This window comes from Xyrauchen texanus, chromosome 32 (genome assembly GCF_025860055.1).
Source record: "Xyrauchen texanus isolate HMW12.3.18 chromosome 32, RBS_HiC_50CHRs, whole genome shotgun sequence".
NCBI classification, from domain to species: Eukaryota; Metazoa; Chordata; class Actinopteri; order Cypriniformes; family Catostomidae; genus Xyrauchen; species Xyrauchen texanus.
Window position 1 is genome coordinate 4,992,746 of NC_068307.1, and position 27,346 is coordinate 5,020,091.

A 27,346-nucleotide genomic window follows, 5' to 3' on the forward strand; every position below is an offset into this window, starting at 1 on the left:
ATAAAACTTTAAGCTACTTCAACATTTCTCACACCATATCTGAATGTCTAACCACTTTGGAGAATGTACGTCACCAGCTCTATTATGGCATTGTCAAAGCAGGAGAAAGGTAAGTGAGCTGTTGCCATGGACACACTAAACACTTCTGCTGGCACCATGAGAGCAGCTCAGCAAGTTTCATATTCCTTTAAACGCACCATGCAAATGCTGACTAACTCTCTGTATGATAAGTAGCATCACTTGTAACACCAAAGCAGAGACTGCCATCTCATACAAATGAGGGCAAACAAGGGATATAGAATGTGGGAGGAATTTTAAGTATGTCACAAACTAGAATGTCATTCATGATTCAATGGAAAAATGTAGCATTGTTTGTATAGACATACACAACACAAATAATTATAACACTTCAAATATATCACCAATCAAAACTATGGAAGCCGAATGCTGCCAGAACATCCGAAATAATGTCACAATTGTGAGATATGAGGTCAGAATTACCTTTTAATTTTTAATTCCTTGGCGGAATGAAGACAGCATTCAAAACCACACTTAATCAAATGCAACATCTGCCGTAACCAACACACCATTTTTTAATCTAAATGCAAACACGAATAAGATTTTAGTGATTAATTCAAAATGATCCTGTTCTTCATAGAAAGCTTGGATGACTTGAAACAAAGTTAAATAAACTCCTGAATGGTCATTGTGGTACTTTTAAAGAATTTGTTCACCACAAAAAATGAAAATTCTCTCATTTACTCACACTCATGCCATCCCAGATGTGTATAACTTTCTCTGTTCTGATGAACACAAACGAAGATTGTTTTTAAACATATCTCAGCTCTGTAGGTCCATACAATGCGTGTGAATGGTGACCAGACTTTTCAAACTCAAAAAATCACATATAGGCAGCAAAACCGTAATCCATAAGACTCCAGTGGTTAAAGCCATATCTTCAGAAGTGATGTGTGGGTGAGAAACAGAAAGTCCTTTTTTGCTATAAATCTCCACATTTATTTTCACTTTTACATTCTAAGAGTGGAAGTGAAAGTGAAGATTTATGGTTAAAAACATGTTTCAAAAACACATGTTTCAAAAACAAAGTTATTGCATCACTTCAGAAGACATACATTAAACCACTGGAGTCGTATGCATTTCTTTTACTAAAAGTGCTGATAACCGTTCACTCGCATTTTACGGACCTAGAGAGCTGAGATATTCTTTTAAAAATCTTTGTTTGTCTTCCACAGAAGAAAGAAAATCATACACATCTTGGATGCCATGAGGGTGAGTAAATGATGAGAGAATTACATTTTTGGGTGAACTTTCCCTTTAAGTAGTGTTGGGAGAAATTAAGCGTTCCTAACTTTGAATCATTTTGACCACAAAATTATTCCCTATTTTAAAGTCCTAATAACACAGAACGCTGAGGTCATCTGCTGGTCACAGGTGTGTAAATGCAGACGCAAGAAGACTCAAATTAACAGCAGCTACAATGACACAACACTTTCGAATTTAGTTACTCTCTTTTTTTACAGTTTATTTTTTGTAGTCTACAAAATCCTGGAAAACACAGATCAGAATATTTGCCGAATATGTATACCTTTATATATAAACTTTATGAGCCAAAACATTATGACCACTCAGAGATGAAGCAAATAACACAGATCATCTCTTAACAAGGCCACATGCCATCAGTTTTCATAGTCAACATATTGAATGCAGGAGAAATGGGCAGGAGTAAAGACCTGAGCGACTTTGACAAGGGCCAAATTGTTATGGCCAGATGACTTGGTCAGAGCATCTCTGAAACAACAAGGCTTGTGTGGTGCTACTGGTCAGCAGTGGTGAGTACCTACTAACAGTGGTCCGAGGAGGGACGAACCACGAACCGGCGACAGGGTGTTGGGCACCCAAGGCTCATCAATGCACAAGTGCAAAGAAGGCAATCCCGTCTGGTCCGAACCGAGAGAAGGTCTACTGAAGTCACATACAATTTTAATGATGGTTACAGGAGGAATGTGTCACAAAACACACCCTACTGCTTATGGGGCTGCATTGCTGCAGACCGGTCAGAGTGCCCATGATGACCCCTGTCCACTGTCGAAAGTGCCTACAATGGGCACACGAGCGTCGAGACTGGACCTTGGATCAGTGGCAGAAGGGTCGCTTGGTCCGATGTGTCCTGTTTTCTCTTACATCACATGGACGATCGTGTACATGTGCACCATTTACCAGGGGAACTTATGGCACCAGGATGCACTTTGGGAAGACGACAAGCCGTTGGAGGGAGTGTGATGCTCTGGGAAATGTTCTGCTGGGAAACACTGCCATTCGTGTGGATTCATGATTATAATTGATTTTATAGTGCAACAATAGTTTATTATATAATTTTTTTATTATTATTTTTGCTTAGTTTGTGCAAACATTTGTAAATAAAAAGCTATGGTGATGAGCTTGCAGGGGACTCAAGCTAAAGTATGAAATTCAGCTTTTAAATTAGTGTAAAATTGGGGTTATTTTACAGAATAAGATTGCGCAGGTGTTCTCGTTGACGATAGTTTGTTCCAAATTCCAGTTTCACTGCCTGGAGACCAAATAGATTTTGATTTCATGTTTCGGTGGGAACATAACTCAAGGTGATCGACAAGCTAAGTTATTGCTAAATTGACTTGAGCTCAGTTACAGCCATACATACATTAGACACTGATTTGAATTGTTTGCTGAAATAACGTGACTTGGCCAGTTTGATATGTGCTTTGAAGCACTAATTCAAAGCAAAAGGCTTTGATGCTTCGTGAAGCATTGTTTCGAACATGCCAATCATTCCCTTTTTGGGGCTTGACAGCCGTTGTCACTACGAATTGTTCTTATGGAAAGGAGCTACAGTATGTAAAAAAGTACCCTATGTCTTCCGCAGAAAAAACAACAGAAAACATGTTTGGAATAATGCAAGGCGAGTGAGTAAATTATGACAGAACTTTCGTTTTTGGGTGACCTATTCCTTACAAGACCATATTATGAATCATTCTGACAAATCTCATGGTTTCTCAGTCAGAGTGTCTTTACATAGCTTACAATGCTGTCCAAAACCTTTTGAGAGGATGAAAATGTCAGCCAGCCCTTGTTGAAGAAGCTGATCATCCCATGAAAGCCATCAGATACATGCTGCCATGTGACATCCACTCCAAGATCCTTCAGTCGTTTCTGGTACAGAATGCCATCATCCCTCAAAACATCAAACTCACAGGTCAGGATGAAGGCGGGTGGTGTACTGCAAAGAACATCATCCTCAGCTAGTAACGGGGAGATCTCTGGATCCAAGCCCTGTTTGATGATGTGATAGACCTCAGCATTGTGATCTGAGATAACTTGCTGACTTTTGGCCCTCTCCCTTATTTGAGGTGGAAGATTAGTTGGATCCAGCCATTTCTTATAGTGAAGTTTTAGCTCGGCAGGAACATGCTTGCCTTCCGCAAGCTGCTGGCTCACAGACGTATCCCCGCTGAGGTACTGCAGGAAAAAGAATACAGCTCGGCCTCTGAACAATATGGGCACAGAATGGTTCTGCTTGTATGAGGGCAAGTTGAAATCTGCCATCTGCAGGGCTGGGTAGATGAGGACCTGAGCACAGGGAGATGGCAGATGACCATCCTGTGTCTTAGCCAGCCTCTGGCAGAGTGCGGCTGCCAAGTTCGCCCCTGCGCTGTCCCCACCAACTGCCACCCTGCATGGGTCCACTCTGAAACCAGTTGCCGCTATTGACAGGAAGTGGTGAGTCACGACCTCACAGTCATCCAGGTGGGCAGGGTACCTGTGCTCGGGGGCTAGTCGGTAACTGAAAGAAAGAAAGAAAGAAAGAAAGAAAGAAAGAAAGAAGACAACAAGAAAGTTAGATTTATATTTACGTTGTTCCAAGCATTTGTGGCATAATGCTGATTACCACAAAAACATTTTCACTCATCCCTCTTTTTCACACAAAAAACGATGAAGAAAGAAATCGGGGTTACAAAGCTTTTATATAGAAACAATGGATTCCTATGCCGCTATTCACACCAGGTCTGACAAATTGCGCAGCAATTATTTACAGACTATTTAAAGTCTTTAGTATTTGAGCACAAGGAAATATTTGATAAACAAATAGTACAAAAATGCAGAGATTATGTTATTAGGGCAAGGAATTGTAGAAAAAAATTGCAGAGTTTATTAAATGTATTTTATTCTAAGTAGTCTTGCCATTATAAAATTGTAAGTAGGCTTTTTACTTACATTTTCATTTCTGTGTTGTGCAGTGGAGGACATGAATTTAAAATGTAAGAACTTGTACTGTCCTTGAATAAAAAAAATTGTTAAGCGCCACCTATTGTTCAGGAGTGAATTTGCATTTCTTATAGCCCGAGAAAAACCTTGTTTGTCTTGATGTGAATACCTTTCGTCAACCACTCATTTCACAAATTTGTCTCAGATTTTGTGTGAATAGGCCTGAATGGCCAAAAGCATGTGTACAACAGCTGTCCCATTGAGGCTTGTTAAACATTTACATTTCAAAACCATGGGCATCAATAGGGAGTAGAGCCTTTCCTGCTATAACAACTTCCACACCAGACTCAGTCTTGGTGGATTCCTATGACAGCACCACCTTGAAAGGCACTGAGCTCTTTGGTGTACCGTATATACTGTATAATATCCATATATGTTCATTCAAAGGGGGTGTCCACAATCTTTTGGCCATATAGTCTCAAAAGTCAGCTTACCCAACAGACACAACTGTGGTGTCACTCTCCTTTGAAATGTATCGACACACCTCATCAGCTTCATCTGTGGAAGAACATATATTGAAAACCTGTTAAAATATCAACATGACCGGAAAATCCATTTAGTGTCTTTGCATGCATACATTACCAATACTTCCAAACACCCAGCCTCCACCATGGAAATACACTAGGCCTCTTCTTTTCTCTCCTGAGGTTGCTGTAGGTTCATACACCCTCACTGGAACCCCATTGAATGTCATGTCCTTAATGCGGAGCCCAGGAGGCACTGGCCTTTTGTGGACCATTATACAAGCTCTGCACCATCGTGTAAAATTCAGCTGATGACAAAGCCCCAGTTGTTCCAGAATTCTGCCCTGAAGGTGGTTTGAATACAAATAGGACTCATTGGGTAGCATCCTGAGGCAGCATTTTAAAACTTCAGGCGCCCTCCTGACGTGAAGGTTGTTCCAAAAGGTAGGTATCTTAATTGAAAGTTGCCAAATTTGAAGGAAGCATTGTATGCATCCTTTTCCCAGTTTTATAAAATCCCAGAATGCACGGTGAAATGAGCATGGTGAAAAAGAAATCCAATATGGCGGACGAAGCTAGATACATTTTGATTATAAATAATATTGATGAAAAAAATTTAACACAAAAGAAAACAGACTATATTACGCAAAATGTGCTTATGCTATGTATATTATGCTCATTAGAGTATTGCGCTGTTACTCTCGCATCGATAGCATCATTCACAGTGTGTCATGGAAGTTGCCGCTCACTGTTGAAATTGTTTGGTGGGCTTTTTGGCTGTGGTTCTCTGATTGGTGGATCTGTCTCTGCTGATCAATGAGAAGTGTAGTTGTTCACCAGGAATTACGCTATTAAACACGATTTTTCAACAATGACATTGAAAAAATGCTGCTGCTTTCAATTGAGCCCAGCAGTTCCGGAAGTAAAAATTCCATACATTTTATGATTTTCAATGATAACCTCTAAACATTTAAAGACAGACCTACTGTGAACCAGAGTTTCGCTAAGAAAATTTGGTGCCCGCCAATGTGTCCGGGAATTATAAACTTTGCCGGACAAATTGGAAAATATCCTGTCATCTCAGTTCTGTGTTTATATTGACCTGTAACATGATGGACTATGCAAAAACTGCATGTGATATAATAATGGCCCAATCAAGTCAAATGAACAATACATGTTTGTACATGAACAATACATCAGTCGTGCAATTATCATCTAATTCAAAAATGTATTCAAAACAAAAACAAAGGGCAAAGCAAAAATCTAAAATGCAATTTGCCACATATCTTTTCGTTCACAAATAAATATGAAAATATTTCTTGTTTTTTTCCTTTTGCTGTTGACGTGAATTGAAATGTGTGCAACGTTTCTCTACAGCTTGAAATACACATAAGCCTGATGTCTTTCTCCTGCACTAAATGGCAACGAGAAGCTTCTCACTGAAGGCATGCAAGACAGGAATAACACAGACTGCTTTTGTGTGTTTTGTGCTTGTAGTCGCGGATTAGGTCTCTGCAAGCCTCTGGAAAGTTTAAAACTCTGTGGCAGCAAAGTGCTGTCATCAATGGGATGGCATCATGCTGTAAACTTGTGGCATCAACTAAAGGGGTTGCGGAAGCTTTATGTTAATATTTTTCCAGGACATTGCGTCCAACATTTTTTGTATTTTTTAGACATTGGGACATTTTAAAGCCATCAGTCCGCATTATTTCAAATGTATTGTTTAAAAATCGTGTCTAATAGCGGAATACATGGTGAACAACTACATTAAGTAAGTAAGTAAGGATGAGAGCAGGCTTCACTCAGTGTATATAATGAATTTTAAGAGTGCTGGCCTAAAAGATAACATATAAAATAGAAAAAGTGGCCGCACTATGCATATATTGTTTATTTTGCACAGACGCGTTTCGGCGTATGCCTTCTTCAGTGTGCCACTACAGAACAACTGCATTACCAATGGTCCAGCAGAGACAGATTCACCAAACAGAGAACCGTAGTCAACAAAGTCCACCAAACAAGTCCAGCAGCGAGCACCCACTCACATGACGCACTGTGAATGATGCAATCAGGCCACTCTCTCCCTTCACCCTCAAACTACATGCAGTATATATATATATATATATATATTTGTATTTATCAGAATATTTTGCAGTATACCTAAAATATATTGTTTCTATGCTAATAATCAACAACATAGAATCAGTAGTTTTTTTTTTATATTTCCATCTTTTTTTATTCTATTACCTCATGTGCAAAACTTCATGGGATTGTAGTTTGTACTTTTGTGAAAGATGGTAAGTACACAGTCTTGTACCTTTGTATCTTTGTCTGATCATCTTTTTTGCTTCATATATACATTTGTAATGTTGTGATTCACCTCGGAGCTGGTTCAACCGGTTTGGTTCATAGCTTAAAACTCTATTATAAAGTATTTTAAAAAGCCTATGAAAAAAATACTTCCGGAACCCAGATGGCTACAAAGGTGGCGGGCACTGTTGCACTACTTGAATGACGTGTGGAGTTACTGCCTACTAAGAACAACAAACTCCAACAAACTCTAACAAGCATCAACATTCTGAAGTTGGCTGTTGGATTTAGAATGTTGAGAAGCATAACTATTATTGTCAAACTGACCCAACAGAACCCAACAAACGTGTTTGTTAGTATTTGTTGGGGAAGTGTGAATTGGCCTTTACGAGGCTCCATTCTATACGTTTTGGAATAGACCCATTGACAATGTTTGAGCCAATTCATAATACTCAGAGTAACCTTTAATATGCCACTCAGTGGGTAAAGTCAACTGCTTGACTGTGTGAATTCTGTGCTCATATTTTGAGATAAGCAGAGCGGCTCATATCTCTTTATCATGCCCTTGAGAGAGTATTGAGACTGTAGTTACTGAATAACAACCATCTGAAGTTTCTATGGCCTAGTTTTTATACAAAACACATCATGGAAGAGTTATTAACTCAGGTGGACTTTGCATCAAGCTCTGTTACATTATTCAAAATGTCTTTGCGCTACAACAATTGCAATAAAAACAGAATCACAAACCATTGTTCGTATTTTTATTTTTTTTACTTGAACACTGCTTTTTCAGAGGGCACGAAGAGGATTACTAGCTTACGTGTAGAAACCTTTTCAAATAAAAAATATTAATGTAAGCATTACTCCTTTTTAGTCTGTTGTGTCAATGAGAATTTAACATTGGCCAATGTGATTAGATGTTCCAACAATAGCACAAAAGGCATTAACACTTACCAAAACTGCTATTCCAGCATACACGCAATTAACCAATTGTAGCTTTCTAGGATTAGCAACTCTGAGAGGAATATCTGAATTCCTCAACTCAAAGTACACCAGGCCAACTAACAACAAACAAAAAACTGCAATAAACACAGCAATCCCAGGTATAATAATTGCAGTTCCAGTGTCCATGGCTGCTTCAAGGTACTGCAGTGTCCACACATCAATACGTGTTTGAAATACACCATCCCTCCCACCTCATTATGCACGCACAAGGTCTGTAGCAGGTGGTTTATTTATTTGTTCTGTGGTTTGAGGGTTTGACGCAATTTTTTGTAAGTCAAAATAGGTAGAATACTATTTTTATGGAAACAGACAAGCCAACAGTGGTGGTTATGATTATAATACTAAATAGTCTGAAATAAGGTAACTACGGGTAATAAGCCCACTTATAAGCACATATGGTTTTGTGGTTGTCTTTGTCACATAGACCTGTCAACCCTGATTTATCAACATATTCTCACTAGGCATGGTCTAGCTGACCAGAAAACACAGCAGCAGATTAGTAATGTCAACAAAGCACACGGATATGCTAAACAGAATGTTTACATAGAGATAATTAATGGTGGCATGGCTTAAGAAAATGCTAAACACTGCATATTCATAAATTGGAAACTAATTGAGCTTTAGTTCCTTTAATCCTATTGCTTTGCAAATGCAAATGCATATTAATGGTAAAAGTATCTTCCTTGACTGGTAATGTTTTTTCAAGGCTACCTCTGAGAATACATTGTACTTAATGTCAATGAACTTTCACTAGTGATCTGTAGATGGCAGTGACACTCTAACTAAAAACATGAAAGCTTTTGTGTTCAGGATAATCAAGCTGACAACTGCACAAAATGCAGAGGATCAAATAAAGTTTGAATCAAAATGCAAGTTTCAACAATATAATACTGAAAGATTTAAGTCACCCCATGTTATTTTGGGCCTCTGTTTGATCAATAGATTAAAAAAAAAAACTGGCAAATTACAGTGGAACATGTTTTTTTCCACCACCAGACAACCATTAAGTCTTCTCTGAGAGTTGCTGGGCCATTACTAAGAGGCATGCATAGCACAAAGCAGTCATTGTGAGGCTGCATTTTGACTTCCGGTCTGAGCAGCTCTTCATTCAGGTTTTAAGCAGTCGAAATAGAGACCGGGCCAAAAATCACAACCTGGCATCTCCACAACGTCTCCTGGATTTACTGTGCAAGTTTAAGAGCCAGTTACAAAGATCTCCATGTTCTGGAGGTGCTGTGGTCTAAAGGAATCTTCACTCTGCCTGAGTCTGTGTTCTGAGCAACAGAAGACTCACAAGTGTAACAACACACACAGAGAACACCTGTTTGCATACACATCCTGTACACATCACATACTAAAGGGTTGTAGACTTTGGAGTCCTGGAAACCTTATTTGAGTTGACAAGAAGAAGGAAAAATGAGGGCCAATTAAATATTTATATACAAAACTAGACTGTCCGTCATGTGTGTGTTTGTGTCTTCTTTTAAGTTTATCATTAAACTATTATTTATATTGAAAAGCCGGTTCTCGCCTCCTCCTTTCCATTGATCCCTTTACACTGGTGCCGAAACCCGGGAAGGAGGAGGGATACGCCGTAGGAGAGTTCTCGCCACTACCGTCCACCCCAATGGAGCAGCCGTGGCCATCTGCCGGGGGACGAGGAGCCCAGCCGCCTGAAAGAGATGGCTGCCGACCGCGAGGGGAGAAAGGGCTCCTAACCGACCACCTGGAGTGGTCAGGGCCGCTGATTGGGGCGCAGGAGTCGCCTACCGGCCGCTGAAACGCAGCGGGGTTTAAGACCGCCGACCGCGAGCGGGGAGGGGCTCACTGGTGACCGCCTGGAGCTGGAGAACCGCTGCCAGGGGCGAGGGAGACCCCTTCTGTTCCCCGAGAACGCGGCGGGGCGTTCCGTCCGCCAGGGGCTGGAGGATTGCCTCTGATCCACCCTGAGAGGTGCGGCTGTCATCCGATAGAGGGTGGAGAGTGGCCGAGGAACAAGCTGCGGCGTATCGGAGAACTGGCAAGTTTTTTTTTTTTCATCTCTCTCTCCTCTCTCTCACTGTCGCTCTGCGTTGGCCTTTTCCCTCTTTTAAATTTTACAGTTGTTTGGGGGGGTACTACACTGTTACAGGAAGTACCCCCCATTGTAATTATTTCTGTTTTCCTCCCCTTGTCCCCTCCCTTGTCCAGGTAGATGGGGATGACCTGCCAGCAGACTAGACGTAAAGCACGCCCTCCCCCAGGGAAAGGGGGGTGTACGTCAGGCCGGGGGCTCCCCAGCCTCAGAGAACGAGGGAGGAATGTGGCAGGGCGGAGGGCGGGGCCGGGTCGTGTTCCTACACACCCGGTCTCGTATTAGGCTAATTATGCCTCCGTGAGGGTTAAAGGTTGGCTGCAGGGGATTGTGCGGGAGAGAGAGATCGTTTACGGACATGTCCGTCATGTGTTTTTGTGTCTTCTTTTAAGTTTATCATTAAACTATTATTTATATTGAAAAGCCGGTTCTCGCGTCCTCCTTTCCATTGATCCCTTTACATAGACAAACCAAAAAGACGCAAACATTAGGTTGAAATGAATTTAAATAACTTTTCAATGTAATTTATTTGTATTCTTAATTTATTCTAATATGCTTTTATACAAGCATGGTTTAGGTCCGGTTTAGGTCCTGCTACCAATTTGTTTGTGTTAACGAGGAGTTTTCAGATCAAGTAGAAGTATGGAGTGCCACAGGGGGGCTCAGTATTTGTACATGCTTCCCCTGGGGGTCATTTTCAGAAACCACAGAATTTGTTTTCACTGTTATGTCAACAATCCTCTGCTTTATATCTCTGCAAACCTGTTGACATTTTCCCAATTCTCCAAGTTAGCAAAGTGTATCAATCATATGAAAGACTGGATGGCTAGAAAAGTCCTACTCAATTCTAACAAAACAGAAGTGTTAATTATTAAACCAAAAACCACAAAAAATATAATTTTTATCTTGATAGATGTACTGTTACATCATCTTCTACAGTGAATAACTTGGGTGTCATGTTTGGTAGCAATCTATCATTTGAATATCACATCTCCAATATTTGTAGTACAGCATTTTTCAACCTCAGAGATAAAGATGTAAATAAATCTGTTACAGAGAATTTACACTGTAGTAACTTTTCCAGGCCTTGAACTCACAATTTTAAAAATCCCTGTTAAGTCCACATTTTCCATGACCATGAGCACCCAGTATCAGGTTTTGGACCAGTCGATCATAGTTTTTTATTTCAAAATATATATTAAAGTACTCTGACAAACTAGATCATTCTTATTCAATATATCTACACTGATTACGGCAGTACACTATAATAAACATTTTATACCAAACAAACAACATTAAGGTCATAAATGTCGCTTTGCTAAGGAGCCCTATATGACACTTGATATTTAGGCTATTTTCTGGTGGCCTAATTGTGTCTTGTCAAACCGGTTCAGAGCTTTCCTCTGCCATGTTGACACTTGTGACCTGAAACCGTGTTATGTGCGAATAAAGCGCTTCAACGTCGAGTCAAGTTAAAAAAGAACTCCAACTGTTAAGACAGCGTCTCGAGACACCTGCATTCGTGGCGCTGCGTCTAGCTTATTCAGGACGATTTCGTTGTGAACGGCCCCTTTGCAAAGTAACTACAGGTTGAAAAGCCGGCGAAAATTGCCTGTGGCACCGCTCCTGGGGGAGGGGACATATGCCGTCATAAACAAACCCTCACGGCAACGCTTGATAATGCTATAGTGTCAGACCTCCAGCTGTCAATCAAGATAAATGGTCTCTTTATAACCCCTATCAGTTTCGGCGTTTCGTCATAGTTGTATACTGGCCGCTGTCAGGAGCGAAAGGACGTAGAAGCAGCGCACACTTGCCGCAACAAGAGCTCCTTGGATGATGAGTTTATGTTCAGGCTTCCGTGGAATATAAAGGTTATATGTTAGATGCCTTTTACTGTATTTAGTGTGCGTCAGTGTTGTACAAGGCGAAGGCGAATTGCCATATCCACTTTTAGGAAACGTGATCTCTCCGAGCAAGGATTCAATTAGTCCGGCGAACTGAGATAAGCGGATACTGAGACGCAGGAACGTCTTGAGTGAAATGGATCTGAAGGCACTGGGCTCCGTGGTGCTCTTACCTATTCAGATACTGTACCATGTTGTCAGGGCGACCGTGTGCTGGTTCTTGCCGAGCAAGCGAAGAGATTTGACCGGAGATGTGGTCCTCATCACGGGTGGCGGACGGGGCATCGGCCGTCACCTGGCCAGGGAGTTCGCCAAGCGCGGGGCTAAAAAGGTAAACATTAATAATATTTTGCAGCCTGATATTTTAGCTCACCCTCTATTTTAACTCTATAAATAGTTCCTGCACGTCATTTCAGTCAGGTTTCTTGTCACAACACTTTGTATAGCTACCAGGTGGTCTCCCTCTCTCCTTCTCTCTGTCTTTCTGGTTCTTTCTCTATCTTTTGTTAATCATAGGTGAGACATTGTGGTTTTTAAAGATGCAACACTTTACACACTAACTGGCATTATACAAATATAACTTCGATGTCAGAATGTTCATATAAACTAAATTATGTATTATTGGCATAGACAACAATCACAACAGTCTCCTTTCACAATTTATTTTATTTTTATTGTTTATTTTATCTTTTAAAGGAACCGCATTTGTGGCTCAATGATGATTTGTACTCGTTCCTCCTTTTCTTAAAAAAAAAAAAAATATATATATATATATATATATATATATATATATATATATATATATATATATATATATATATAATAAAATAAGAAAAAAGAAAAAGGTTACAAATCGAGGTTACAGTGAGGCACTTAGCCTACAATGGAAGTCAATGGGGAAAATTTTTTGGAGTGTTTAACTGCAGAAATGTGAAGCTTATAATTTTATAAAAGCACTTTCATTTATTCAACAGGTAACACTTGTTTAGCTATTATGTGAGCTGTAAAGCTGTTTAAATCGTCGTTTTTTTAACAGTAGTTTTAGGGTTAAATAAATGTACACTGAAAAGGTTAGTAAGCGATTTTACTACACCAAAATCTCCTCTTTTCGCTTGACCATACTACTTTAACATTTACAGATTGGCCTTATTCACTTCCATTGTAAGTGCCTCACTGTAACCAAGAAGTTGATTTATTCATGTATTTTTTTTTTAAGAAAAGGATGGACAAGTGGAAATACATTTTTGTGGTAATTAGGCCACAATTGCTGTCAATTGAGCTTAATTTGTATCGAATTCGGAATATTCCTTTAATAAACACACATCGATGGCAGGTGTGCAGAAGGGGGGAAAAATGCCATGACTACCAAAACAGGTATTGTTACGACCATGCATCATCTTTAAACAGTATAAGAAGTTAAAACATTTGATGGCATTGGTGGCTTATGCCAAGTCACAACATAGTTATAATAACTATGTAACAACTTTGTGTCAATGACTAACACTTTGGTATTTTTAAAGGAGACTGTTGTTAAGATGGTAATTTTTATCATTGCATACCTTGTCAAACATTATTTGTTTTGTCTCACACAAAATGTAACTTTCTATGGGCTACTTTTCTCCCTAGAGACATTGCATGCCCTGTTCATAAAGCCATTGTTTCAACAGTGCATAGGTCTCATTAGTCAAGGCATACTGTAGGTCATGACCTTGTGGTCAACAGACAAATCAATATTTAGAGCTACAATCCAAAGTCGGGTTCAACTTATACAGCAAACTGGGTCAACTAGTGATCAGTTATTTTTGTAGAAAATATCCTTCTTTTATCAAAAGTTATTACTTTTGGCAAATCTTCTTTAGAGAGGCCACTGACCCAAGAAGTTATTGGTGCCAACAACTTTGACCCTTGCTAAGTGCTTAGCAGCAGACCTGCTTTTCTAGTCTGACCTTTCCTATGAATGTTTACTTCATTACAGTCCCTATCTGGAGTATAAAATGGCTTAATTAAATCTCTCACTTTGGCAGTAGTGTAATTTTCTTGTGTCTCAACACTCAGATTGTTAAATACAATCTAATGAAAGTCAACAGCTGGGAAGAAATGCCTCAGTTGCCTCACCCACCCTAGACATTGCATTATAAATAGCCCCAGTGCCCCAACTGTAATAAACAGAGCTTAATAACTTGTGTAACCACAGTGACTGGGCCCTGATGCTAAGCAGTGTTACTTGGATTTACACACATTTTCCTTCAGAGAAGCTTGTGTGTATGGGGCCAAATAAAACCCATTGTAAAAATTGCAGAGCAAACCTCACACTGCAAACAACAAGGAGACCTTAGATCCCTGAATACTCACTGACACAATTCACCTATTACGTAATCCCAGGGCAAAGGTCTTTGAAAGAAGCAGCTCTTTTTTTAGAGCTTTGCAGCAGTATGTTAAAGGAAGCCACCGTGCTTGTCAACACCCTGTTGTTTGCCATTGTCAAGGTGTGAAGGCTTTGGAAACAGCACTTGCAATGGCTGTATTAACAGTTACCACATTCTTAAAGAATGTTAAAGATGTTGAGACATGAACCATAAATGCACTCTCAGAATACAGACTCGTAGTTAACTTGACTAAGTGGGGGTTGCCCTTCACTGTAGTTGTAATTTTAGAGAATGTAGGCTGTTATTGTGAAGTGCAAGAGGTCACCAATGCCTGGTAATTCAATACAAAAAATATTTTGCATCAGTTATGTCATCGGCCACTAACCAAGCCCTAAACCGTCCTTTCAAGAGTCACTCCATTATTAAAGATAAAGAACCCAGTAGAAAATTATGTTGCACAGACATTGCTCTTTCATAGCTCAGGAGGTCTCAGTTGTGTTTCATTGAAGTATCAACTTAAAACTAAAATTGTGATTTTTAGGAGAAATGTAACTACAGTAGACACAATTAAGTTGACTGTTGACACTAACAGGGATGATTCTCATGAAACCTGTCGAGAAAATGTCCTCCTGGTCATATTTAACCACAAATCAATACAAAAACAAAAAAGTATGAAATTGTATTTTGCATAAAGAAACAACAAAGCCTACATATAGGACCATTAATGTTTGTATTGTGACATTATTTCTGGACAATTTTGCTAATTTTACCTCCAAATTCTCATTACCGCAAAATGTCTGAATGTTTTACTTTGACTATTCCCAATGTTTTAATGATGATTCTCATTACTGTAACATTGCCATTTCTTTACTGTATTACAGGATGCTGTTGTACAATGATTTTTAATGAAACTAAAAGGCAGAACCAAAGTAGTACTATGATGCATACATACGTTAACATAAAATAATGTGATGGTGTCTGCTTAAATTTCCTGTAACCTGGGTGTGACTGTTGTGTGCATTTTTCCTATTCCTTTTATATTTGTAACTAGTAACACCTAATAAACAGCCATGAAATCAATAATTTTCTAGAGTAAATCGTTTTTCTTAGAAATTGATGGCAACATATGTGGACAGTGAGACTAAGTAAAGTTAAACTACATTTTAAATATTACCAAACTATAGAAAGTCAGAGTTTTTTAATCAAATTGTTTATTATGTTTCCAGGAGTGTACTCATGTTTTTGGGACGTTGCAGACATTACATCAGAAATTAACATAATTCATTCTGATTCAAAGTAATGGCCAGCATCATCCAAACACTCCCAGCCATGTTCAAATAAAATTATATATTATAAATTCTGATCTATGAACCATTGTTCCATGTCTGCCAAACATGTTGAGTGGCCCAGTGATCAGTTGTTTTTCTAGAAAATATCCTTCTTTTAACAAAATGTATTACTTTTGGAAAATCTTCTAGAGGCCACTGTCCTAAGAAGTTATTGGTGCCAACAGCTTTGACCATGGCTAAGTGCTTAGCAGGAGACCTGCTTTTCTAGTCTGATCTTTCCTATGAATGCTTACTTCATTACAGTCCCTATCTGGAGTATAAAATGGCTTAATTAAATCTCTCACTTTGGCAGAAGTGTCATTTCCTTGTCAAACATGTTGAGTGGTCCAAACATCATCTGCAGTTTGAAACTGAACATTTGATAGGAAGTTTGGATTGAATGCACTTGAGGGGTCTGCATTTAGGAATGTAGGATGCTCCCTTCCTTTGCTCCCTATTTAATGAATGGCTTCACCTCCAGTGTACGATCTGTCTTCACTGGTCTCAGAACAGTTTGAAATGCACCTTATTTTCATCCCAACTCCATATAAAGCCTCTGAAATATTTTTTTTTAAAGCTTTTGGATGAACCCATTTATTCTCAATGTGATAATGCACAGCAAATATAGGATTTCTAAGGAAAAATGTGCTAAAGTACACATTAGTGTACATTGTGCGTTTCTTAACAGATGTAGTTTTGTTGGAGTTTCTCCCAAAGACAAACTCCGATTTTGTTTGGTCACATGGCCAAAGTTGACAATACATTTTTTTAATTGAATTGAAGTTAATTGAATTACTGGGAATTCTTTTTCTAGGAGTCTCCATTTGTTTTTAGGAGTCTCCATTTAGGCTACATCTACATTAATCTGGATATATTTGATAAAGGCCTTTTCATTTCAAAACGCTCTCCGTCCACACTGTTTTCAAGCGTTTTCCAAAAGTTGCTCGTCCACACTGAAACGTATGAAAATGCTTAAATTGTGTTACTGCGCATGCGGAAAATCCCCATTGCATGTACGGTCTGAAACGCAATTGTCCTCGTTATCCGTCACCGGACACCAATTCCGAGTAAACTTCCCTTCGCCTTTGAAGGCATACGTTTTCACAGTCCACACTACAACGCCAAAACACAGTTTTCAAATGTATCCACTTTGGAGTGCGTTTTCAAAAAGCTCAGTTTTCGCAGACAAAAACGCCGTCTCAGTGTGGACGGAAGGCGAAAACGGAGAGAAAAATATTTTCAAACGAAAACGTATTAGTTTGGACTAGGCCTTAATCTCCTAGCAGTCCAGGAGAAACAACTGACCTATGGGAAAAGATAAGCAGAATCCGTTGAAATTATTGAAGCCCCATCATCTGTGACTATCCATGTGGTCCCATGGTTTGAGGCTGATGGCTTAAGGAAGTGTGAAGGAAGTGAGCCCTATGTAAATTGCTTTCTTTATGTATTTGCACTGGGGGGAGGGTGGCAGGGGACATACAGCTCCAACTGAGCAGTGCCCTGTGGCTGACCCTTCTGTCTCCACACTAATTAGACAGCGTCAGGCAATTGCCTCCTGAACTCCCAGTGCCCCCTCTCTAATCCTCCATTCACATACAGATCCATTCCATTGGGAGCAAAGTGGATAACTTAGTAAGCAAGTGGGAAGACTACAGGTCAACAGATGTTAGAGCCACCTGAATCATACATTGATTCAAAAATACAAATTCTGACATAATTTACTCACCTTCATGTTGATCCAAGCCCCTAGAACTTTTATTTTCCCCTCCACGTAACACGAGTATTTTAATGTTTACGTTTAACATTTACGGATTGGCCCCAGTCACTTCAATTGTAAGTGCCTCACTGTATCATCAATTTTTGCTATTTATTATTTATTTTTTTTATAAGAAAAGAAGGAACAAGTCTAAATGAATTTTTGTGGTAATCAACAATATGCCACATATGCTGTTGTTTGAGTTTAACTTGTATTGAACCCAGAATATTCCTTTAAGGAAGAACAATACATGTTCTCATAGGACAGGATTAAGCATGGTTTGTTTACTCCACATATTAGCATATTATATGTTAATGTTGTGCACTCAGTCCCACTAAGTACCGGAGTGATAAGACTTGCTAATGTGTGCAGATGAAGCTCATAATGGGATTGTATGGTGGACCACCTAGTGAGCTCTTGTTCTCCAACAGAAATATCTAGATTGTTGTGAAATCCCATTTTATTTCCAGTGATTACCTCAATGGCCATGCATACAGAGCAGACCCATGCAAAAACACATGGGGCTGGTTTATTAAATAGAAAGTCGATTAGACCAAAGAGGTGAAATCACCTGTAGATCAGGCCATTGGCAAACAATACTGATAGGCACCACAGAGATTACTGAAGGTTGATTAGGCCAGCAAACAAGACATTGTTGTCTGGAGAGAATACATTTTGCTTCAATAAAAGTTAGAGGCTAATGTTTGAGGACTTTAAACAGTATAGAGTTCCTTTGCATTAGGAAAACCTTGTAATTGACCCAAGTAATGTCTCCACATTTCAATATAGGACTAACTGGTTACTTGCAAGAATCACATAACATGCTCAAAGGTTGGACATTTCCACAGCTGCTTTCTCAAAGAAAAGATAAATAAATAATTGGGCCAATTGCACCCATAGCAAATAATCTCACAAGTAAATGTGTTCCATTCTTTAACAACAAACAGCCAGCAGTGTGAATAAGGTTACTGCATGCTTCAGTATTTTACACTATGTTTTTTCTATTACGACAAGACCCAGCAAGTCTGAGTAAATACCTTGAACCAGATACTGGTGTTTTATTGCCACTTTAAGCATATGTAGCTGACACCACAATCTTTTGGCTCAAATAAAATGGCATTTTAGTAGAGGGTACAGCTAACCCCCCTATCTGAGGGTTGTCCCCCCCTAAAATATCATTAAAATATGTGTATTGTAAATAATATAATGATATATTCTTAAAATAATTGGTTCAGATATAAAAGAATACAAATGCAAACAGGGCAACAACAAAAACCCCTTCAAAAATTGCTCTTGAGAATTGTTATGTTTATTGTCCCCCCCAACATTTTGATGAAATTTTCCATCAGTTAAGTGCCTTAAGTCTATCTTATGATGGTTTCTCCTTCTTTAGCTGGGTTTCCATCCATGTGTTTAATGCAAGTTTTGGGATATTGCAAAAAAAATTATTGGATGTGAAAAAAAGTTTCCAAAATGTGCTTAAAAAAATTAATGCTTACTTTTATTCAGTAAGAAAAGAAGACATGTGAAAACAGGTACCAAATATATTCCTATTAGAATTTATATAGGAATACCAATGTGAATCACATAATTCGCTCAGAGGATGTCATCAATATCATCGCATAGCATCTTAAATGTTGCTCTGGTTATTCTAAAATGCCAAAGCCTGTCATCAAAATGGTTTGCCACTATTACCTCCCAGAACATTTTGACACACTTTCGCTCCCAGAAATAACGTTTTGCTGGTGAATGCTAGCAAACATGAAGTTCGTTAGAACGTTTTGCGTCCACGCTCTAAACTTATCAATTTATTACATTTATAGTTATAAAAGAGCCACAGTGGCTTCAGCTTCCATTTTCATTTTTATTTTTCGACTATTTTCCCGGAAGTGACCGGAAACACTGCTTTATATGCAATTTTTGGCATAAATGAAATTTGTACTTTCCAATCAAAAGATTTTCGCACAAAAGATTGTATCATTATAAAATACAACAACATTAGCTCTCCACTAGTCTTTATCTGGCTAAACCAGACCTTCACAGCTCTACACACACACATGCACAAACACAACATTATTAGGCTGCTGAAGCAGATAATGGCTGGTCCCATATGCCCAGCAGGCTGTGAAATCTCTACAAGAATGTGTCTGTGAGACGTGATGAGGCAGCATCCCTGATTTCATTACCTTTCCTTGACCCCTCAGACTGACAAATCTAATTGACCAGTCACTGCCCCCATGTTCTCTGTCCCAGCCAATCCATTCACACAGTCATCTCTCTTAATCCCTCTCCAAACAATTTGCGGCCAATGAAAAATGGCCCCACTGTTCCATCAGTGAAAGGGAATCCACTGTTCCTACCATACCCTAACTACTTTCATATATTGATGTGATATATATTTCCTTCTAAAGTTTGGAAAATCTTAAACCATGAGGTTTGTGGTAAAACTAACATAGTTCAAGATTAAAATGGAATCTTCTGATACTTAATTCTGATTGGACATTTTAAAATGCAGATTAATGCACAGCTGTAACTGTATATTTCATATTAGGCCTGAAAAATACTTTACACAAGTAACAAACCCTAGTACTCAAGGGAACGATAGAGAAACCCTCAAAAGTCTGAGCCATTAAACTGGGTTTGTTGTTTTTCAGGTAAGTGGCTATCACTATATTGACTTCAACGTAATTGCTCAGCAATATTCTCTTCAAACCGTTGCATGCCATGACTGTAGTTGACTTAAAAGAGAAAACTCACCATAGAAGCGGACAGTTCACACTAATGTCTTCAGAATTGAGAATGCAACCTGGTCTGACACATTTTGGAATGCAATTTTGCACAATATCGAGCTTGCTTTGCTAGAACCGTCTGCGTTCACGTACTTGGGTAGAGTATGTTTCAGCCTTTCATGCGCCAAATTGCAGCTTAGTTCGCCAACCATAAAGCAGCCTAAAGTTATGGTAATAAAGTATATTACTTGGTCGATGAATTGTTTATTCTGATTACCGGTAGTATGATTAATAAATGTAACTATTTCTTGAACATTGATGTGTTTTATCATATTGCTCTTGATGCTTTGTGTCATGCACAACAAAACTCCTCACCTGTGGTAAAATGGCTGTAAAGCACAGCTTTCTTTGAAATGCCATATTCTTCCTATTCCTCAGAGAGAGTTTCAAGTAAATGTGTTTTTAATTCGAAAAGGACATTTTGAAATTCAGATAGCTTCTGACTCATATTTTCTGTGTCAAAACTTTGGCATGAAATGTAGGCCACATATCCTTGTGTTTACTAGTTAATAAACCATATTCAAGACCTTAAAGGGATAGTTCACCCAAAAATTAAAATTCTTTTATCATTTACTCACTCATGTTGTTCCAGCATGAATAAAGATGTTAGGCAGAATGATGGCTTAGGCTTGAGGCTCATATGGAACAACATGAGAATACTCTGAGAACTAATTCATCACTAAATACGCATTTCGCAGTGGCGTATTATGCTTTTGCTTTCAGAAAGATTACATTGAATGATTTCTTTGTCATTATGACAACTTACATAATTACAGTGTATTTTGTGTGTTGTGCTTTGTAAGCCTGTGCATTTCCTGTGAGTTTTCCATCCTTGACCTTTGGTCCCTTTCTTCTGTCAGCTAATCCTGTGGGGTCGAACAGAAAAATGTCTTCAGGAGGCATGCGAAGAGATCGGCCTCTTGGGGACGGAGTGCCATTACTTTGTTTGTGATGTGGCAAACAGGGAAGAAGTTTACAAGCAAGCCAAAGTTGTCAGAGAGAAGGTATGTCCTATAGAATTATTCCATGTAATAATATAATGCTTTATTAACATTTTCCAAACAAAGCCTTCCACAGTATAAAGATAGAAATGCACTAAAATAGCATCAACTCAAGTAACATTAAACTTTTCCCAAAGTCTAATTGGGAGTTTGACTAATTGAAAGAACTAATCTCACCATAGGTTGCATTTTCTTTGCAAATGGGCATTAAATCTCTTAAACTCTCATCCTCCACAATATTAATCAGCCGGTAGACTGTGGCTATCCACCTTGTTACAGCTATCGTGAAGCTGCGTTCATGATTCACGTTAGGGCGTCAGCACCGCTTTTAACTCCACATGAAAAGCGCTTGCAGACAAAAACCTCTCATTCTGCGTTTTTGTGATAGTTAAGACTTGACCTGCATCTGTGGTATATAAAATGTGCCCTACATAGACTGAAAAATACTTGATTCCTATCACAAGTCCCATTTGGGCTTTTTTGTCATCAAATAAAAAGTTCCTTTCTCCATCATTTGATCACTGAGACGAAAGTGCTGTTGCGTGTGTGCGTCAATGTAATGACTCCGGGCAGAAACATTAAAAAAGGTTCCACCCTTCCAAATATTTATGCTGGTTTATGCTGTATTAAAGGTAAAGCGCTAATCGCGATCAAGAATACTCCTTAAATTAATCGCATGCGTTAACGCGTTAATTCTGACAGCTGTACTTTAAAGTCAACCTGAAATCTAAATTGACCCTGTTGACTTTCATTAACATGTCTTATTACGCATGATTAATCAGTGCATTTTATTACACATTTTTAAAACGTTTGTCTTCGGAACTTGGTCTGCCTCTGAAGCAAGTTTTCATTTCAGCTGTCATCACAAATCCTTCTTTGTTAACTTCTCCTCTCCAGCCTCCAGGCTGCATTTTGTATCTAACACCCACTTTTCACAATCCAATCAATTTCCATTAAATAGCCTGTTTCACTGAAATACGTCAGATTATGCAAATGAAAGTTGCGAAGGACATTTCATATTGACTTTAAAGGCTAGGGTATATATAAAGAGAGGTTACACGTTACAGATTACAGGTATATATTTGTAGAGATTACACTTCATTTGAAATATCGATGTTAGAAAAGCCCCAGCAGAATGGTGGAGTTATATGAACTAACTAGTCCTGAAAGACAATGAATAAACTCTTGTGGAAAGAATATCTCATTGCTGTTTTTTTTTTTTTTTCATGGTAGGTTGGAGATGTTACCATTTTAGTTAATAATGCTGCAGTGGTGCATGGGAAGAGTTTGCTTGACAGTGATGATGATGCGCTTCTGAAGACACAACATATCAATACAATGGGACAGTTATGGGTAAGTACATAGTGTGGTTGTGGAGGGTCAGATTGAAATCTTGGCGTTTCAATTTTTTAACAGACCTTGCAACCACAGTCTAAAATTACATTTTGCCAAACCTGTTAATAGTGGGTAAATTGAGAACAGTTACTGGCTGTGAAATTTTATTTTTTATTATTTGCATTAAGAAAATTGTCCCGTTGACTATAAATATTTAGACATGCTAATAGTGCAGGTTGTCATGCCACTTGCAGAATCAGACTTCGCACTTGCCACATAAACCATGATTGTGTTCCTCATATTTTAGCGAGGAATATTCCACATATGTGTCGCCATGTACTTCTAGAGGGAAGACATTTTAGGCATCTGAACTCTACATCTGATGGTAAATGTTCCACTGATGGAAGACATGCAAGTTGTGACAAATGTTTTCTTGAGTAGTCATTTCATACATGTTTGATTTAACATAAGCGAGCATCATTTTTATTTTACTCGCCAAAACTAATTTTTACTTGGCGAGTGCTAATTTTGTGGTTGCAACATTCTATATGTAATTTTCTGAATTAAAAGTTGTCACTTCCTTGGGTTTAATTCGGTTTTTAATAACCATTTTGTCCACAGACAACAAAAGCCTTCCTGCCTCGCATGTTGGAACTCCAAAATGGCCATGTTGTGTGTGTCAACTCCATCCTGTCTCTGTCGCCCATCCCTGGTGCAATAGACTACTGCACCTCTAAAGCATCCTCACTGGCCTTCATGGAGAGCCTTACTCTGGGACTGCTGGACTGCCCTGGGGTGGGCTGTACTACTGTCCTCCCATTCCACACCAACACTGAAATGTTTCAAGGCATGAGAGTCAGGTGAGTTGATGTGTTTGTTGAAGAAGCCAATGGAAAAACACAACTTTTTTAGAGTATTAATAAAGGTATTATTATGCCTGAAAGTAAACATGAATTTCAAGCACGTTTATATTCTTTCATTCAAATCATGTCTTATTGTGAACGGTTCAGCGGTGCAATCTTAAATCAAAATCTAATAATTTCTCCGCCTCTGAAATTACTTTCCTTCTCGGCTGATGTCACCAAGCTCTCTTATTTTTTATCTCCTCCCTTCTTCCCACTAGTCATAAAGACACAACTCACAATCCAATCAAATCCTGATGAATAAAATCAAATCCTGACCAGCATTTTGTCTCGCTGAATATCACGTTTCAATTGGAAACATTTTACATTACACTAAAATGGGTTGTAAACACTTTTTTCATGTTGACTGTGTTTGTTGTAATAGTTTACCCTAAGAAAAAAGATTGTGCCGGTTAGGGCTGGGACAGTGCGTCGATGTCGATTCGTCGTTGGACCCAAAACAAAGATGGCGGCGCCGACAAGTAGTAGCAACACGAGTGGCTCCTCAGACTATCAGAAGTGCAAGGCGGCATGCACTCGTTCCTCTAAAGTATGGGAATTCTTTAATTTAAAAGGAAACAATTTAAAAAAATAATCGTTTATCCCAGCCCTAGTGCCGGTACCATGGTACAGTACGGTATTGGTAATGAAATATGGTATTGGTAATAACATAGTACTGAATGATTACCATATTCAAATACCTTGCTATTTACATGGTACTCGGAGGTACTCCAAAGTATGCCCATAACGACCACGTTACATGTCCAAAAAACATGGTAATACCCTGATACATAAACAAAAACATGGTATTGCCACGGTACATGTACAAAAACAAAACATGACTTAACCATGGTATATGTCCAAAAGAAACTGTATTACTTTGGTACATGTAAAAACAAAATTAAAAAAAATGGTACATGTAATAAAAACATGGTAATACCAAGGTAAATGAAAAAAATAAAAAAAAGTAGTACCAGTAATAAAGAAAAAAAAACAGTAATACTCAAAATAGAAAACAAAAAAAGGCGATACCATGGTACATGTCCCAAAAAATATTGTAATTCTGGTAATACTATAGTAACATCTTAAAAGCATAGTATTACCATGGTACATGCACATAAAAAAAAGGTATTACAATGGTACATGTCCCAAAACATATTACCGTGGTCTGTGTAAATGAACATGGGATTGCCATGGTATATGTCCAATAAACATGGTAATACCTTGGTATATCTAAAAAATAAATAAAACATGGTATTACCACGGTACATGTCCAAGACAAAAAAATCGAACATAGTAATACCATGGTGCATGTCCAAAAACCACTGTATTACCATTGTGCATGTCCAAAAAAACATGCAAATACCACGGTGCATGTCCCAAAAAGCAAGGTATCACCATGGTGTATGTCCAAAATGGTATAAATAAAGTGCATGTCCAAAAAATGTGTATTACCATCGTACATGTCCTAAAAAACATGGTAATACTGATAATACCATGGTAACATCAATAAAGCATGGTATTATATGTGCAAAACAGAAATATGTAATTACTATGGTACATGTCCAAAAATATGGTATTACCATTGCGCATGTTCAACTTCATGGTAATATCATGGTAATACCATGGTACATGGTTAAAAAAAAAACACAATAACAACAGATTGCTTAGTAAAAACAGTTGTATTTAACTGTACTAATGCTTGGGTTTTTGCTCTGCAGGTTTCCCCAACTCTTTCCCCCTCTAAAGCCGGAGGTTGTTGCCCAGAGAACAGTGGATGCTGTCAGAACCAATACAGCCTTTGTTTACCTACCATGGACCATGCATGCGCTCGTTATTCTCAAAAGGTATGGTCTGATTCCATCGACAACATACAGTTTTGTATTGCATTTCAGCAAATGTGTTCAAGAATGCCTCATTCATTCCATAAATCACTTTTTTTTACCCATGGAACAGTGTCCTACCGCAAAGTGCCCTAGAAGAAATCCATAAGTTCTCAGGAAGCTACACCTGCATGAATACTTTCAAGGGACGGACATGAGAGGCCTTAAGACTGCACAAGTGTTACATCATTTCAAACAAACTCTTTTAAAGTTGAACAACAACAATGGAATTCTGGTGAATATGATGTAGCTCTTCGGGTTTTCCTGAGGCAATTTGTAAAGGAAAGACAAGACAAAGGGATACACTCTGGTGCCTCATTTTCAGGACCACTTACAGGTCACCTTTGACCTCTGTTTTGTGTTGTTGGACCAACACGGAATGGGCAAAACAAAGCCTCAAGCCACCACTGTACTGTATGTGTACTTTAATGTTTTAAAAGATAACTCTTTTAACTACTGTCACTGTAAATTTAGCAACTGAATAAAAAGCTGTTTTAAAGATAAAAGCCTTCTATTGGTATGTTTTAAAAATCAGATCAGGTTTTTGGAGGGATCACCGCTACTTTTGCAAATGGTATTTCAGCAGTATTTCTTCAAACGATGGAAAAGTGTGGTATAAATAGGCATATCTCTAGATGTGCGGTGAAGTCAAGCAGCGTGTCCCTTCAGAGGGCTGTGTGTGGGGAAAAACTTAAATAAGTTATATCTGTTTATGCCATTTCTCTTGTTCTGCTCTCTTTAGAGAATATACAACAAAGTGAGTTTGGTTTATTTTCAAAGCAGGTCTCAAGTTACTGCAAAAGCTCTTTTACTCTGTGTTGAATGTTTGGCTTTAACAGCAATTTCAAAAGTTTGTACTTTGTGCTGAGAACAAAGTTACAGGGAGAGAAGGGAAAATCACAGTTATTCCATGTGGAGTTTTTTTATGGCAAGCTGGAAATATTTAACCACAAATCTATCTCACTAATGCTGTGCCATTATGTACAAAATAAACATGTGCCTTGCAAAAAATGGCTTTAAATAAAAGTATAGTGCTGTGCTCTTTAAAGGAAAATTCTGGGTTCAATATAAGTTAAGCTCAGTCGGCAGCATTTGTGGCATATATCATGTTGATACCACAAAAATTAATTTCCACTTGCCCATCCTTTTCTTTAAAAAGAGCAAACATTAAGATTACATTGAGGCAATGGAATTGAATAGGGTTTCAAAAGTATTGCCACAAGTCCAAAACAATATGCATGTTAACATGATTTTAATGTGATAAAATCACTTATTTTTATCTTTTTTAATTATTGCTTTTACTGTGTAAAGTTATATCCAGTTTCAAAACTTCATTGCCATGACGACTTAATGCTGTAAACTCTAAGATCCTAAAACGACTGTAAAAAAATTACAATATAAACAACTTTACAGTGCAAATAATACACAAGTTTTAACAGAAGAATTAAAGTTAGTGCTTTTATAAAATGAATAGCTTCATATCTATGCCTTTAAACCCTCCAAAAAATTCACTTCCATTGTAAGTACCTCACTATAAACTAAAATTTTGCCTTTTTAAAGAAAAGGAGGAATGAGTCGAAATTCATTTTTGTGATAAAAAAAACATTATGCCACAAATGCTGTCGATTGAGCTTAACTTTTATTGAACCCGAAATATTCCTTTAATTGGTGTGTCAGTAGATGATTAATAATAATGACTTAATTAACGGACAACCAACTTCTTATGAATGTGCTGTCTTTGTTTAAAGAATGTGCTGTCTTTGCTTGAGAGAACGGACTATATAATAGGACGCAGACACTGAATAGCCTTTTGCATGTTGTGCGGGCAATTTGGCCAAAACCCACTTGCGCCTAGACTTAGCACATGCTTGTACGAAAATAACAAAACTTCATGGCCATTCCCACT

The 27,346-nt window shown here is 38.4% G+C and overlaps 2 protein-coding genes across 2 annotated transcripts; one reads left to right on the top strand and one right to left on the bottom strand.

Annotated features, from left to right (window-relative positions):
* Positions 1-9: 9 nt before the first annotated feature.
* aadacl4 (arylacetamide deacetylase-like 4) lies at positions 10-8,247 on the bottom strand. The gene is made up of 4 exons (XM_052101852.1): positions 8,049-8,247; positions 4,906-5,131; positions 4,758-4,821; positions 10-3,841 (listed from the first exon to the last, which is right to left on the bottom strand). Exons 1-4 carry the CDS (start codon positions 8,223-8,225, stop codon positions 3,058-3,060), a joined length of 1,251 nt encoding a protein of 416 aa, XP_051957812.1. The 5' UTR covers positions 8,226-8,247; the 3' UTR covers positions 10-3,057.
* A 3,533-nt stretch (positions 8,248-11,780) lies between these two features.
* On the top strand, positions 11,781-25,927 carry dhrs3b (dehydrogenase/reductase (SDR family) member 3b). Its single transcript, XM_052101945.1, has 6 exons — positions 11,781-12,411; positions 21,180-21,323; positions 22,554-22,673; positions 23,277-23,515; positions 25,279-25,404; positions 25,514-25,927. The coding sequence occupies exons 1-6, from the start codon at positions 12,217-12,219 to the stop codon at positions 25,596-25,598; spliced, it is 909 nt and encodes a 302-aa protein (XP_051957905.1). The 5' UTR covers positions 11,781-12,216; the 3' UTR covers positions 25,599-25,927.
* The last annotated feature ends 1,419 nt before the right edge of the window (positions 25,928-27,346 follow it).

Coding starts and splice junctions, on each gene's coding strand:
- aadacl4 (XM_052101852.1), bottom strand. CDS start 8,225: ATGGACACTGGAACTGCAATTATTATACCTGGGATTGCTGTGTTTATT. Junction 5,132..8,048: donor ATGCTGGAATAGCAGTTTTG/GTAAGTGTTAAT, acceptor AACCACCTTCAG/GGCAGAATTCTGGAACAACT. Junction 3,842..4,757: donor ACCACAGTTGTGTCTGTTGG/GTAAGCTGACTT, acceptor TCTTTCTTTCAG/TTACCGACTAGCCCCCGAGC.
- dhrs3b (XM_052101945.1), top strand. CDS start 12,217: ATGGATCTGAAGGCACTGGGCTCCGTGGTGCTCTTACCTATTCAGATA. Junction 12,412..21,179: donor CCAAGCGCGGGGCTAAAAAG/GTAAACATTAAT, acceptor TTCTTCTGTCAG/CTAATCCTGTGGGGTCGAAC. Junction 23,516..25,278: donor TTTCAAGGCATGAGAGTCAG/GTGAGTTGATGT, acceptor TTTGCTCTGCAG/GTTTCCCCAACTCTTTCCCC.